Source organism: Bombina bombina, chromosome 1 (assembly GCF_027579735.1).
Source record: "Bombina bombina isolate aBomBom1 chromosome 1, aBomBom1.pri, whole genome shotgun sequence".
Taxonomy (NCBI): domain Eukaryota; kingdom Metazoa; phylum Chordata; class Amphibia; order Anura; family Bombinatoridae; genus Bombina; species Bombina bombina.
The window spans coordinates 1,543,005,923-1,543,019,836 of record NC_069499.1 but is presented as its reverse complement, the minus strand read 5'-3'; the positions used below and the strand labels follow the sequence as shown (position 1 = coordinate 1,543,019,836).

Genomic DNA, 13,914 nt, shown 5'->3' with positions numbered 1-13,914 from the left:
CAGAGACTCTCTTCTCTGGTGGTTGTCTCAGGATCACCTGTCTCAGGGAATGAGCTTCCGCAGACCGGAGTGGATCATTGTCTCGACCCATGCCAGCCTGTTAGGCTGGGGTGCAGTCTGGGACTCTCTGAAAGCTCAGGGTCTATGGTCTCGGGAAGAATCTCTTCTCCCGATAAACATTTTGGAACTGAGAGCGATATTCAATACGCTCCAGGCATGGCCTCAACTAGCGGAGGCCAAATTCATCAGATTTCAGTCGGACAACATCACGACTGTAGCGTACATCAATCACCAGGGAGGAACAAAGAGTACCCTAGCGATGAAGGAAGTAACCAAGATCATCAAATGGGCGGAGGATCACTCCTGCCACCTATCTGCAATTCACATCCCAGGAGTAGACAACTGGGAGGCGGATTTTCTGAGTCGTCAGACTTTTCACCCGGGGGAGTGGGAACTCCACCCGGAGGTTTTTGCTCAGCTGACCCAGCTATGGGGCATTCCAGAGTTGGATCTGATGGCGTCCCGTCAGAACACCAGACTTCCCCTTTACGGATCCAGGAGAAGGCTTCGGTAATTCTGATAGCGCCTGCGTGGCCACGCAGGACTTGGTATGCAGACCTAGTGGACATGTCATCGGTTCCACCATGGAAACTGCCATCGAGGCAGGATCTTCTAATACAAGGTCCTTTCAAGCATCCAAATCTAGTTTCTCTGCAACTGACTGCTTGGAGATTGAACGCTTAATTCTAGCTAAGCGCGGGTTCTCTGAATCAGTTATAGATACTCTGATCCAGGCCAGAAAGTCTGTCACCAGGAAAATTTACCATAAGATATGGTGGAAATATCTTTGTTAGTGTGAATCCAAGGGTTACTCATGGAGTAAGATTAGGATTCCAAGGATATTGTCTTTTCTCCAAGAAGGATTGGAGAAAGGTTTGTCAGCTAGTTCCTTAAAGGGACAGATATCTGCTCTGTCTATCCTGTTACACAAGCGTCTGGCAGCTGTGCCAGACGTTCAGGCGTTTGCACAGGCTCTAGTTAGAATCAAGCCTGTCTACAAACCTGTGGCTCCTCCATGGAGTCTAAATTTAGTTCTTTCAGTTCTTCAAGGGGTTCTGTTTGAACCTTTACATTCCATAGATATTAAGTTATTATCATGGAAAGTTTTGTTTTTGGTAGCTATTTCTTCTGCTCGAAGAGTTTCTGAATTCTCTGCTTTGCAGTGTAATTCACCCTATCTGGTGTTCCATGCAGATAAGGTTGTTTTACGTACCAAACCTGGTTTCCTTCCAAAAGTGGTTTCTAATAAGAATATTAACCAGGAAATCATTGTTCCTTCTCTGTGCCCTAATCCAGTGTCTAGGAAGGAACGACTATTACACAATCTTGATGTGGTTCGTGCTTTAAAATTCTATTTAAAAGCTTCTGAAGATTTCAGAGAAACATCATCCTTGTTTGTTGTCTATTCTGGTAAGAGGAGAGGTCAGAAAGTGACTGCTACCTCTCTTTCCTTCTGGCTGAAAAGCATCATCCAATTGGCTTATGAGACTGCTGGACAGCAGCCTCCTGAACGAATTACAGCTCATTCCACCAGAGCTGTGGCTTCCACATGGGCTTTCAAGAATGAGGCTTCTGTTGAACAGATTTGTAAGGCAGCGACTTGGTCTTCACTGCATACATTTGCCAAATTTTACAAATTCGATACTTTTGCTTCTTCTGAGGCTATTTTTGGGAGAAAGGTTTTGCAAGCAGTGGTGCCTTCCGTTTAGGTTACCTGACTTGTTCCCTCCCTTCATCCGTGTCCTAAAGCTTTGGTATTGGTATCCCACAAGTAAGGATGAATCCGTGGACTGGATACACCATGTAAGAGAAAACAGAATTTATGCTTACCTGATAAATTACTTTCTCTTACGGTGTATCCAGTCCACGGCCCGCCCTGGCAATTAAGTCAGGTTCAAATTTATTTTTGTTAAACTACAGTCACCACTGCACCCTATGGTTTCTCCTTTTTCTCCTAACCGTCGGTCAAATGACTGGGGGGGCGGAGCCTGAGGGGAGCTATATGGACGGCTCTGCTGTGTGCTCTCTTTGCCACTTCCTGTAGGGATTGAGAATATCCCACAAGTAAGGATGAATCCGTGGACTGGATACACAGTAAGAGAAAGTAATTTATCAGGTAAGCATAAATTCTGTTTTTTTTTTCTTTCATGATTCAGATAGAGCAGGCAATTTTAAGCAAATTTCTAATTTACTCCTATTTTTCTTCGTTCTCTTGCTATCTTTATTTAAAAAGCCGGCCTATTTTTGGTTGAGAACCTGGGTTATGCTTGCTTATTGGTGTGTAAATGTAAGCTTCAAATAAGCAAGCGCTATCCATGGTGCTGAACCTAAAATGGGCTGGCTGCTAAGATTTACATTCCTGCTTTTAAAATAAAGATAACAAGAAAATGAAGAAAAATTGATAATAGGAGTAAATTAGAAAGTTGCTTAAAATGTCATGCTCTATCTGAATCATGAAAGAAAAAAATTGGGTTCAGTGTCCCTTTAAAGGGACACTGTACCCAAAAATTTAATTTCGTGATTCAGATTGAGCATGAAATTTTAAGCAAATTTCGAATTTACTCCTATTAACAAATTTTCTTCATTCTCTTGGTATCTTTATTTGAAATGCAAGAATGTAAGTTTAGATGCCGGCCCATTTTTGGTGAACAACCTGGGTTGTCCTTGCTGATTGGTGGATAAATTCATCCACCAATAAAAAAGTGCTGTCCAGAGTGCTGAACTAATAAAAAAGCTTAGATGCCTTCTTTTTCAAATAAAGATAGCAAGAGAACGAAGAAAAATTGCTAATAGGAGTAAATTAGAAAGTTGCTTAAAATTGCATGCTCTATCTGAATCACGAAAGAACATTTTTGGGTTCAGTGTCCCTTTAATATAGTAGTGGGGAATTTGTGAATTGGATTTTTTTATAGCACAATGCTTTGGCTCCTACTAATTTTAATACAATACTGTACTGTTCACAGGTTTCTATAAATCCAGCGTATCAGCCCAAGGAGTTGGAGTATGTGCTTAAAAAGGTATGGAAGGAAGAAGACTGGGCTTTCTCAGTTTTCACTCACTCTAACTTTATATCCCTCTCTCTTAAAATCATCTCCCTGTTTATTTGTCTAATCTCCCTCATTCCAATAGTTTCAATTATCCTTGTAATTTTTTCTTATTTCACTTTCTTTCCTCTCTTCGTATTTTTGTTCATTTTCACTCTTTTCTCCATTTCTATTTGTTCTTTTTTTTTCTTGTCTCACTGTAGGAGCAGTCAAAGGTACATAGAAGTAAAAAATAAACTTCCATGATTCAGATAGAGCATATACTTAAAATCAACAAGTTTTAATTTACTTTATTATCAAATGTATGTTTTTCTCTTGGGATCTTTTAAAACTTTCTTCCTTTCCATGAGCGGATAATGTAGTTGGCTTAGGAGCATGCACGTTTCATGAGAAGCTCACATGCAAACACACCAAAGAGGCTCGCTGACGAATTTCTTCACTAATGTTCGGTTCTGAATAATATTATATACAGGTGGCCCTCGTTTTACAGCGGTTCAATTTACACCGTTTCAGAATAACAAACTTTTTTTCCAGTCATGTGACTGCTATTGAAAAGCATTGAGAAGCAGTGTATTTATTAAAATAGCCAGTAGGTGGAGCTGTCCGCTTGTGTTGCAACAAAGCCAAGCAAGCTGAAATTAATCAAATTAACCAGACCTGAGCTATCGAGCAGATTTCAAAGGAACAAGATCTTCCTGTCCATAAATCAATCCAGATTGGAATGCATAGAAAGAACTGTTTGCAGAAAAATGCAAGTGAAGTCTGTGTTGTGTGATTATTTTATTAGGTTTATAATGCTGTTTAGCATTTAAAGTCTTCATTTCAAAGCTTTAAAAATAATTTATTAGGTGTTACTTATGACAATTTTGAGAGGGGCCTGGAACCTATCTCCCTCACTTCCCATTGACTTACATTATAAAATGGGTTTCAATTTACAACGGTTTCGATTTACAACCATTCCTTCTGGAACCTAACCCCGGCGTAAACTGAGGGCTACCTGTATTTCATTAGCTGTTTGAAATGGGCTAAGATATATTATTTTTGGGATTTTAATAAATTCTGGTTACCTATAAAGTAAAAAATAGGATTGTAGTGTTCTTATTCATATACTTCAATTTTGTTAACATAGTTGATGGGGAAATTTTAATCAAAACCTTTAGAATCTGGTTACAGAATCAGACAGAGAACTTCCATAGTTGTTTGGCCAATAGAACCCACTCTGTGATGCAAATGGACTTTAAGAATTATCCACCTTTTTAAGATGACTTAAGATACATTTTTTTCCACTGAAGATGAGTCTCCTATGTGGTAAAGGTACGGTAAAGCTTCAATCGAACATTTTTAGCCTTTTTTACACAGGCCTAGATTACGAGTGGAGCAAAATATTATGCTTTCACAAGCGCAATATTTGCACGAGAGCGTGCTTCCCTATGATCCAATGGGAGCCTCATGTTCATGCGTGAGACACGGCAAACCACCTAGCACAGCGCAGGGGCAATTCACGCAGCGTTGGGCAGCTGAATAAAAATATATACGTATATCAATATGTGAATATTTATTAATGTGTTTATATGTGTATATATACATATTTACACATAATATATATGTATAAAAGCATATACATATATACTTAGAGTAAAAACACAGTACCCATTCACCTCTATGTAAAGGCACTTTCAGTGCCATTTTTCCCCCCAAACACCCCACATAACCTATATAACCACTTTGTGCAAGTTTTTTTAATAAAAAAATAAAAATGCTCATATTTTTTATTTATTGTAAACAACTGTCTACTTTATTTGAGGGGCAATGTGGGCAACCTTTTATCATTAACCAGAGGTCTGACGTCTGGTTAATTGTGCTTAGAGCAAAGTGAAACTGCGAGCTCGCTGGAGCATTAACCAGCCACTTATTATGGCTGGTTATTTAACGTGCACCTGTAAAGGGGCAAATTTGCCCCTTTTAGAGGACACATATTAAAATAGCGCTCCACTTGTAATCTAGCCCACATACTTTTAATGTGTACATGTGTCTGCAAGCAGCATTTTGTATAAAGGCCTTGCAGTGCAGTGCTCACTCTGGGTTTCATGTCCCCTTTAAACAACAAAAATATAACAATACGAGGGGACGGAGCCAACTTCTGAAGCTGCTGGATGCGTCTCTGTAAAGCTCCTAGAATTAGTTTAGCTTTTTAGAATATTCCATATAATTATGTAATGTAAACATAGTGAAATTTACATAGCTGGAAGCAGAAATATCCTAATACCATCCATAGCACACAAGAGCGGATATATGGACTGCAAGCCGGACCTATGTTCTTCAGGAAAGCCACACGCACTTGTCAGTATCTAGGCCTTGGAAGTTTCTTCCATGTAGTGCACCGTGTGACTGGGGCTGCTGCGCGTTTCTCCCACACCCCCAGATTACTGGGTTACGGTTTATGGTTATACTCTTATATTTCTTTCCTATGGCATGGAGAGTCCACAACGTCATTCCAATTACTAGTGGGATATTCAACTCCTGGCCAGCAGGAGGAGGCGAAGAGCACCCCAGGAAAGCGTAACTTTCCTTACCCATAATCCCCAGTTATTCTCTTTGCCTCTGTCAGTGGAGGATCTGCAAAGTTGGTGTCTGATGATATTTAATCCTTTTATGGGTACTTTTCCCTGCAAGCAAGGATTGGGGCTATGCTTTGTCCATGTCAATCTCTTTAGTAAGAGTAATGGTGGCTTTTAGCAGTTGGAAGACGGTGAGGTAGTCCTTGCTTTCCTTCCAACATTAATGCCACCCCTCTTATAGAAAACCAGGGTTGGTTACTCTGTTTTTTCTTGTGTCTTTAGGTCCCTGTCAGCGGTCCGTTGAGGCTTTCACACCTGAAGCTGCTGTGAACTTTTATAATTATTTCTTGGGGCAAGAGGTATCAGTGGAAGGACTTGGATATCAGGGACTTAGTGGGACCTGCTACCCTCAGAAAGGGTTTGTATTTAATTTGTATTTATTCTGTGTATCCTCTAGTTTGGATACCTCGCGGCTGAGCAGCTTCCTGGACTATCCAGTGAGGTCTCTATTAGGATACTGCCACCTTTACAGCCTTATGTCAGGTCAGTTGTTATAGGTAAGGACCCAGGCTTATGGTAAGTGGATATCCCATTAAGCTCCTATCCCAGCAAGCACATTTCCATCTTAATATGGGAAGAGTTTACAGCTGCATTTCTTACTTGTGGGAAATACTGAACCTGGCCACCAGGAGGAGGCAAAGACACCCCAGCCAAAGGCTTAAATACCTCTCCCACTTCCTCATAACCCCAGTCATTCTTTGCCTTTCGTCACAGGAGGTTGGCAGAGAAGTGTCAGAAGATTTCGGAGTAGTCTCTTATGGAGGGTAGTACTCTTTGAGATGAGACTGGAGTTTTAAGTAGTCCTGTAAGCCTCTCAGTGAGAGCATGGATGAAAGTTAGAGTCCAGAGATGCAGGGAGAGTCTTTCTGCGAAACCATCCTGACTCATATTAACAGCTCCATAGGCAATCAGCGTTGACGAGTTTCGCTGCCTGATTCTCTTGTAAGGTGTATCCAATCCACGGATCATCCATTACTTGTGGGATATTCTCCTTCCCAACAGGAAGCTGCAAGAGGATCACACACAGCAGAGCTGTCTATATAGCTCCTCCCCTAACTGCCACCTTCAGTCATTCTCTTGCAGCTCTCGACAAGGGAAGTAGCTAGAGAGATGTGGTGACTTAGTGTAGTTTATCTTCAATCAAAAGTTTGTTATTTTTAAATGGTACCGGAGTTGTACTGTTTTTTACCTCAGGCAGAAATTAGAAGAAGTGTTTTGCCTGAGGTTTTTGATGATCTTAGCAGGTTGTAACTAAGATCCACTGCTCTTCTCACACATAACTGAAGAGTATGGGAAAAACTTCAACTGGGAGAACGGCCTGCAGAATCAACTGCCTTGAGGTATGTTCAGTATATTTTTTTCTAGAGAGATAATAAGAAGTCTAGAAAATGCTGACAGTGCCTGATATATTTAAGTTAAGCCTGATTGCAGTGATTTAATAACGACTGGCATCATGCTTGCAGTAAAGGGTAATTTTCATGTTAATTGCTCTAATAGCTTAGTATGTGAAACGCTTACATGTGTTATAAGGAACTTTTTTTACTAAGGGTGATAAATCTTTCTTTGGGGCCTAGTTTTTCCACATGGCTGTTATTTGACTCCTAGGAGTAGTTTTTTAGGCCCTCTGACTTTCAGTGCATGGTGGGAGGGGCCTATTTTCGCGCTCTAATTGCGCAGTAACTTTTCAACTCTGAGACATCCAGCTTCCCTGAAGGAGTCCCCTGACATATTGGACCTCTGTAAAGGGGTTTTGTGCCTACAAAAGTCGTTTTATGGGAAGGTAGGAGCCACAGTAGAGCTGTGGCAGTTTGCCTGTGACTGTTATAACGGTTTTACCGTTTTTTGGCTTCGTTTTTGAGCCTGAGGGGTTAATCATCCATTTGCAAGTGGGTGCAATGCAATTTTACCCAAGTACATACACTGTTAAAATTTCATAGAGTTAACTGCTTTTTTCACTGTTTTGCAGTTTTTGTGTTTGTTTTTTTCTCTTAAAGGCACAGTACCGTTTTTTATATTCTGCTTTTTTACATTAATTAAAGTGTTTTCAAAGCTTGCTGGTCTCATTACTAGTCTGTTAAACATGTCTGACATAGAGGAAACTCCTTGTTCATTATGTGTTGAAGCCATTGTGGAACCCCCTCTTAGAATGTGTACCAAATGCACTGATCTTACTATAAGTTATAAAGATCATATTCTGGCTTTAAAAGATTTATCACCAGAGGAAACTGACAAGGGGGAAGTTATGCCGACTAACTCTCCCCACGTGTCAGAACCCATGACTCCCGCTCAAGGGACGCCCGCTCAAGAGGCGCCAAGTACATCTAGTGCGCCCATAGCGTTTACCTTACAAGACATGGCGGCAGTTATGGATCATACCCTTACAGCGGTATTGTCCAAACTACCAGGGTTACAAGGAAAGCGAGACAGCTCTGGGGCTAGGAAAAATACAGAGCACTGATGCTTTAGTAGCTATGTCTGATATCCCCTCACAATATGCAGAAGCTGAGGAAGGAGAGCTTCTATCTGTGGGTGATTTTTCTGACTCAGGGAAGATAATTCAACCTGATTCTGATATGTCTACATTTAAATTTAAGCTTGAACACCTCTGCGTGTTGCTCAGGGAGGTTTTAGCTACTCTGAATGACTGTGACACCATAATGGTCCCAGAGAAATTGTGTAGATTGGATAAATACTATGCAGTGCCTGTTTACACTGATGTTTTTCCAATACCTAAGAGGTTTTTAGAAATTATTACTAAGGAATGGGATAGACCAGGTGTACCGTTTTCTCCCCCTCCTGTTTTTAAGAAGATGTTTCCCATAGATGCCGCTACATGGGACTTATGGCAAACGGTCCCTAAGGTGGAGGGTGCAGTCTCTACCCTAGCTAAGCGTACAACTATCCCCGTCGAGGACAGTTGTGCTTTCCTAGATCCAATGGATAAAAAGTTAGAGGGTTACCTTAAGAAAATGTTTATTCAACAGGGTTTTATTCTCCAGTCTCTTGCATGCATTGCCCCTGTCACTGCTGCTGCGGCCTTCTGGTTCGAGTCTCTGGAAGAGGCTCTACAGGTAGAAACCCCATTGGATGATATACTTGACAAGCTTAAAGCTCTTAAGCTAGCCAATTCATTTGTTTCTGACGCCGTTGTTCATTTAACCAAACTAACGGCTAAGAACTCAGGTTTTGCTATACAGGCACGTAGGGCGCTATGGCTTAAATCCTGGTCAGCTGACGTTACTTCAAAGTCTAAGCTTCTCAACATTCCCTTCAAGGGGCAGACCCTATTCGGGCCTGGACTGAAGGAGATCATTTCTGATATTACTGGTGGAAAAGGTCATGCCCTTCCTCAGGATAGGTCCAACAAATTAAGGACCAAACAAACTAATTTTCGTGCCTTTCGAAACTTCAAGACTGGCGCGGCATCAACTTCCTCTAATACAAAACAAGAGGGAAATTTTGCCCAGTCCAAGCCGGTCTGGAGACCTAACCAGGCTTGGAACAAAGGAAAGCAGGCCAAGAAGCCTGCTGCTGCCTCTAAGACAGCATGAAAGATCAGCCCCCGATCTGGTAATGGATCTAGTAGGGGGCAGACTTTCTCTCTTCGCCCAGGCTTGGGCAAGAGATGTCCAGGATCCCTGGGCGTTGGAAATTGTGTCCCAAGGATATCTTCTGGACTTCAAAGCTTCTTCCCCAAAAGGAAGATTTCACCTCTCACAATTATCTGCAAACCAGATAAAGAGAGAGGCATTCTTACATTGTGTTCAAGATCTCCTAGTTATGGGAGTGATCCACCCAGTTCCAAAGGAGGAACAGGGGCAAGGCTTCTATTCAAATCTATTTGTGGTTCCCAAGAAAGAGGGAACCTTCAGACCAATCTTAGATCTCAAGATCCTAAACAAATTTCTCAGGGTCCCATCCTTCAAGTTGGAGACTATTCGAACCATCCTACCTATGATCCAGGAGGGTCAATATATGACTACTGTGGACCTAAAGGATGCTTATCTTCACATTCCGATACACAGAGATCATCATCGGTTTCCCAGGTTCGCCTTCCTAGACAGGCATTACCAGTTTGTGGCTCTTCCCTTTGGGTTAGCTACGGCACCAAGAATCTTTACGAAGGTTCTGGGGTCACTTCTGGCGGTCCTAAGGCCGCAGGGTATAGCAGTAGCCCTTTACCTAGACGACATTCTGATACAGGCGTCGAATTTTCAAATTGCCAAGTCCCATACGGACATTGTTCTAGCATTCCTGAGGTCTCATGGGTGGAAAGTGAACGAAGAAAAGAGTTCTCTATACCCTCTCACAAGAGTTTCCTTCCTGGGAACTCTAATAGATTCTGTAGAAATGAAGATTTACCTGACAGAGGCCAGGTTGTCAAAACTTCTAAATTCCTGCCGTGTTCTTTATTCTACTTCTCGCCCTTCAGTGGCTCAGTGTATGGAAGTAATCGGCTTAATGGTAGCGGCAATGGACATAGTGCCGTTTGCCCGCCTACATCTCAGACCGCTGCAACTCTGCATGCTCAGTCAGTGGAATGGGGATTACACAGATTTGTCCCCTCTACTAAATCTGGATCAAGAGACCAGGGATTCTCTTCTCTGGTGGCTATCTCGGGTCCATCTGTCCAAAGGTACAGGGAGTGCAGAATTATTAGGCAAATGAGTATTTTGACCACATCATCCTCTTTATGCATGTTGTCTTACTCCAAGCTGTATAGGCTCGAAAGCCTACTACCAATTAAGCATATTAGGTGATGTGCATCTCTGTAATGAGAAGGGGTGTGGTCTAATGACATCAACACCCTATATCAGGTGTGCATAATTATTAGGCAACTTCCTTTCCTTTGGCAAAATGGGTCAAAAGAAGGACTTGACAGGCTCAGAAAAGTCAAAAATAGTGAGATATCTTGCAGAGGGATGCAGCACTCTTAAAATTGCAAAGCTTCTGAAGCGTGATCATCGAACAATCAAGCGTTTCATTCAAAATAGTCAACAGGGTCGCAAGAAGCGTGTGGAAAAACCAAGGCGCAAAATAACTGCCCATGAACTGAGAAAAGTCAAGCGTGCAGCTGCCAAGATGCCACTTGCCACCAGTTTGGCCATATTTCAGAGCTGCAACATCACTGGAGTGCCCAAAAGCACAAGGTGTGCAATACTCAGAGACATGGCCAAGGTAAGAAAGGCTGAAAGACGACCACCACTGAACAAGACACACAAGCTGAAACGTCAAGACTGGGCCAAGAAATATCTCAAGACTGATTTTTCTAAGGTTTTATGGACTGATGAAATGAGAGTGAGTCTTGATGGGCCAGATGGATGGGCCCGTGGCTGGATTGGTAAAGGGCAGAGAACTCCAGTCCGACTCAGACGCCAGCAAGGTGGAGGTGGAGTACTGGTTTGGGCTGGTATCATCAAAGATGAGCTTGTGGGGCCTTTTCGGGTTGAGGATGGAGTCAAGCTCAACTCCCAGTCCTACTGCCAGTTTCTGGAAGACACCTTCTTCAAGCAGTGGTACAGGAAGAAGTCTGCATCCTTCAAGAAAAACATGATTTTCATGCAGGACAATGCTCCATCACACGCGTCCAAGTACTCCACAGCGTGGCTGGCAAGAAAGGGTATAAAAGAAGAAAATCTAATGACATGGCCTCCTTGTTCACCTGATCTGAACCCCATTGAGAACCTGTGGTCCATCATCAAATGTGAGATTTACAAGGAGGGAAAACAGTACACCTCTCTGAACAGTGTCTGGGAGGCTGTGGTTGCTGCTGCACGCAATGTTGATGGTGAACAGATCAAAACACTGACAGAATCCATGGATGGCAGGCTTTTGAGTGTCCTTGCAAAGAAAGGTGGCTATATTGGTCACTGATTTGTTTTTGTTTTGTTTTTGAATGTCAGAAATGTATATTTGTGAATGTTGAGATGTTATATTGGTTTCACTGGTAAAAATAAATAATTGAAATGGGTATATATTTGTTTTTTGTTAAGTTGCCTAATAATTATGCACAGTAATAGTCACCTGCACACACAGATATCCCCCTAAAATAGCTAAAACTAAAAACAAACTAAAAACTACTTCCAAAAATATTCAGCTTTGATATTAATGAGTTTTTTGGGTTCATTGAGAACATGGTTGTTGTTCAATAATAAAATTTATCCTCAAAAATACAACTTGCCTAATAATTCTGCACTCCCTGTATGACCTTCCGCAGGCCAGATTGGACAATAGTAACAACAGATGCCAGCCTTCTGGGCTGGGGTGCAGTCTGGAACTCCCTGAAGGCTCAGGGATCGTGGACTCAGGAGGAGGCACTCCTTCCGATAAACATTCTGGAACTAAGAGCGATATTCAATGCTCTTCAGGCTTGGCCTCAGCTAGCTGCGGTCAGGTTCATCAGATTTCAGTCGGACAACATCACGACTGTAGCTTACATCAACCATCAAGGGGGAACAAGGAGTTCCCTAGCAATGTTGGAGGTTTCAAAGATAATTCTATGGGCAGAGATTCACTCTTGCCATCTATCAGCTATCCATATCCCAGGAGTAGAGAACTGGGAGGCAGATTTTCTAAGTCGACAGATTTTTCATCCGGGGGTGTGGGAGCTCCATCCGGAGGTATTTGCACAGTTGATTCAACTTTGGGGCAAACCAGAACTGGATCTCATGGCGTCTCGTCAGAACGCCAAACTTCCTTGTTACGGATCCAGGTCCAGGGATCCCAAGGCAGCACTGATAGATGCTCTAACAGCGCCTTGGTCCTTCAACCTGGCTTTTGTGTTTCCACCGTTTCCTCTTCTCCCTCGTATGATTGTCAAAATCAAACAGGATAGAGCTTCGGTGATTTTGATAGCACCTGCGTGGCCACGCAGGACTTGGTATGCAGATCTGGTGGACATGTCATCCTTTCCACCATGGACTCTGCCGCTGAGACAGGACCTTCTACTTCAGGGTCCTTTCAACCATCCAAATCTAATTTCTCTGCGTCTGACTGCTTGGAGATTGAACGCTTGATTTTATCAAAGCGTGGTTTCTCCGAGTCGGTCATTGATACCTTAATACAGGCGTGAAAGCCTGTCACCAGGAAAATCTATCATAAGATATGGTGTAAATATCTTCATTGGTGTGAATCCAAGGGTTACTCATGGAGTAAAGTCAGGATTCCTAGGATATTATCCTTTCTCCAAGAAGGAATGGAGAAGGGTTTGTCAGCTAGTTCCTTAAAGGGACAGATTTCTGCTCTGTCTATTCTTTTGCACAAACGTCTGGCTGAGGTTCCAGATGTTGAGGCGTTTTGTCAGGCTCTGGTTAGAATCAAGCCTGTGTTTAAACCTGTTGCTCCGCCATGGAGTTTAAATTTAGTTCTTAAAGTTCTTCAAGGGGTTCCGTTTGAACCTTTGCATTCCATAGATATTAAGCTCTTATCTTGGAAAGTTCTGTTTTTAGTAGCTATCTCCTCGGCTCGAAGAGTTTCAGAGTTATCTGCTTTACAATGTGATTCCCCTTATCTCATTTTCCATGCAGATAAGGTAGTGTTACGTACCAAACCTGGTTTTCTGCCTAAGGTGGTATCTAATAAAAATATCAATCAGGAGATTGTTGTTCCGTCACTGTGTCCTAAACCTTCTTCAAAGAAGGAACGTCTATTACACAATCTTGACGTGGTTCGCGCTTTAAAATTTTATTTACAAGCTACTAAAGATTTTCGTCAAACATCTGCATTGTTTGTTGTCTACTCTGGACAGAGGAGAGGCCAAAAGGCTTCGGCAACTTCTCTATCTTTTTGGCTAAGAAGTATAATCCGCTTAGCTTATGAGACTGCTGGCCAGCAGCCTCCTGAAAGAATTACAGCTCATTCCACTAGAGCGGTAGCTTCCACATGGGCTTTTAAGAATGAGGCTTCTGTTGAACAGATTTGTAAGGCGGCGACTTGGTCTTCGCTTCATACTTTTTCTAAATTCTACATATTTGATACTTTTGCTTCTTCAGAGGCTATTTTTGGGAGAAAGGTCTTACAGGCAGTGGTGCCTTCCGTTTAAGCGCCTGCCTTGTCCCTCCCTTCATCCGTGTCCTATAGCTTTGGTATTGGTATCCCACAAGTAATGGATGATCCGTGGACTGGATACACCTTACAAGAGAAAACAAAATTTATGCTTACCTGATAAATTTATTTCTCTTGTGGTGTATCCA

The 13,914-nt window shown here is 42.2% G+C and overlaps 1 protein-coding gene across 1 annotated transcript in view; it reads left to right on the top strand.

Annotated features, from left to right (window-relative positions):
• ACSF2 (acyl-CoA synthetase family member 2) overlaps positions 1-13,914 on the top strand; it is a 363,626-nt gene that overhangs the window by 134,194 nt on the left and 215,518 nt on the right. Inside the window, exon 4 of the mRNA XM_053708837.1 lies at positions 3,024-3,077. Coding sequence (XP_053564812.1) covers positions 3,024-3,077 — 54 coding nt within the window. The remainder of the gene's footprint in view (positions 1-3,023; positions 3,078-13,914) is intronic.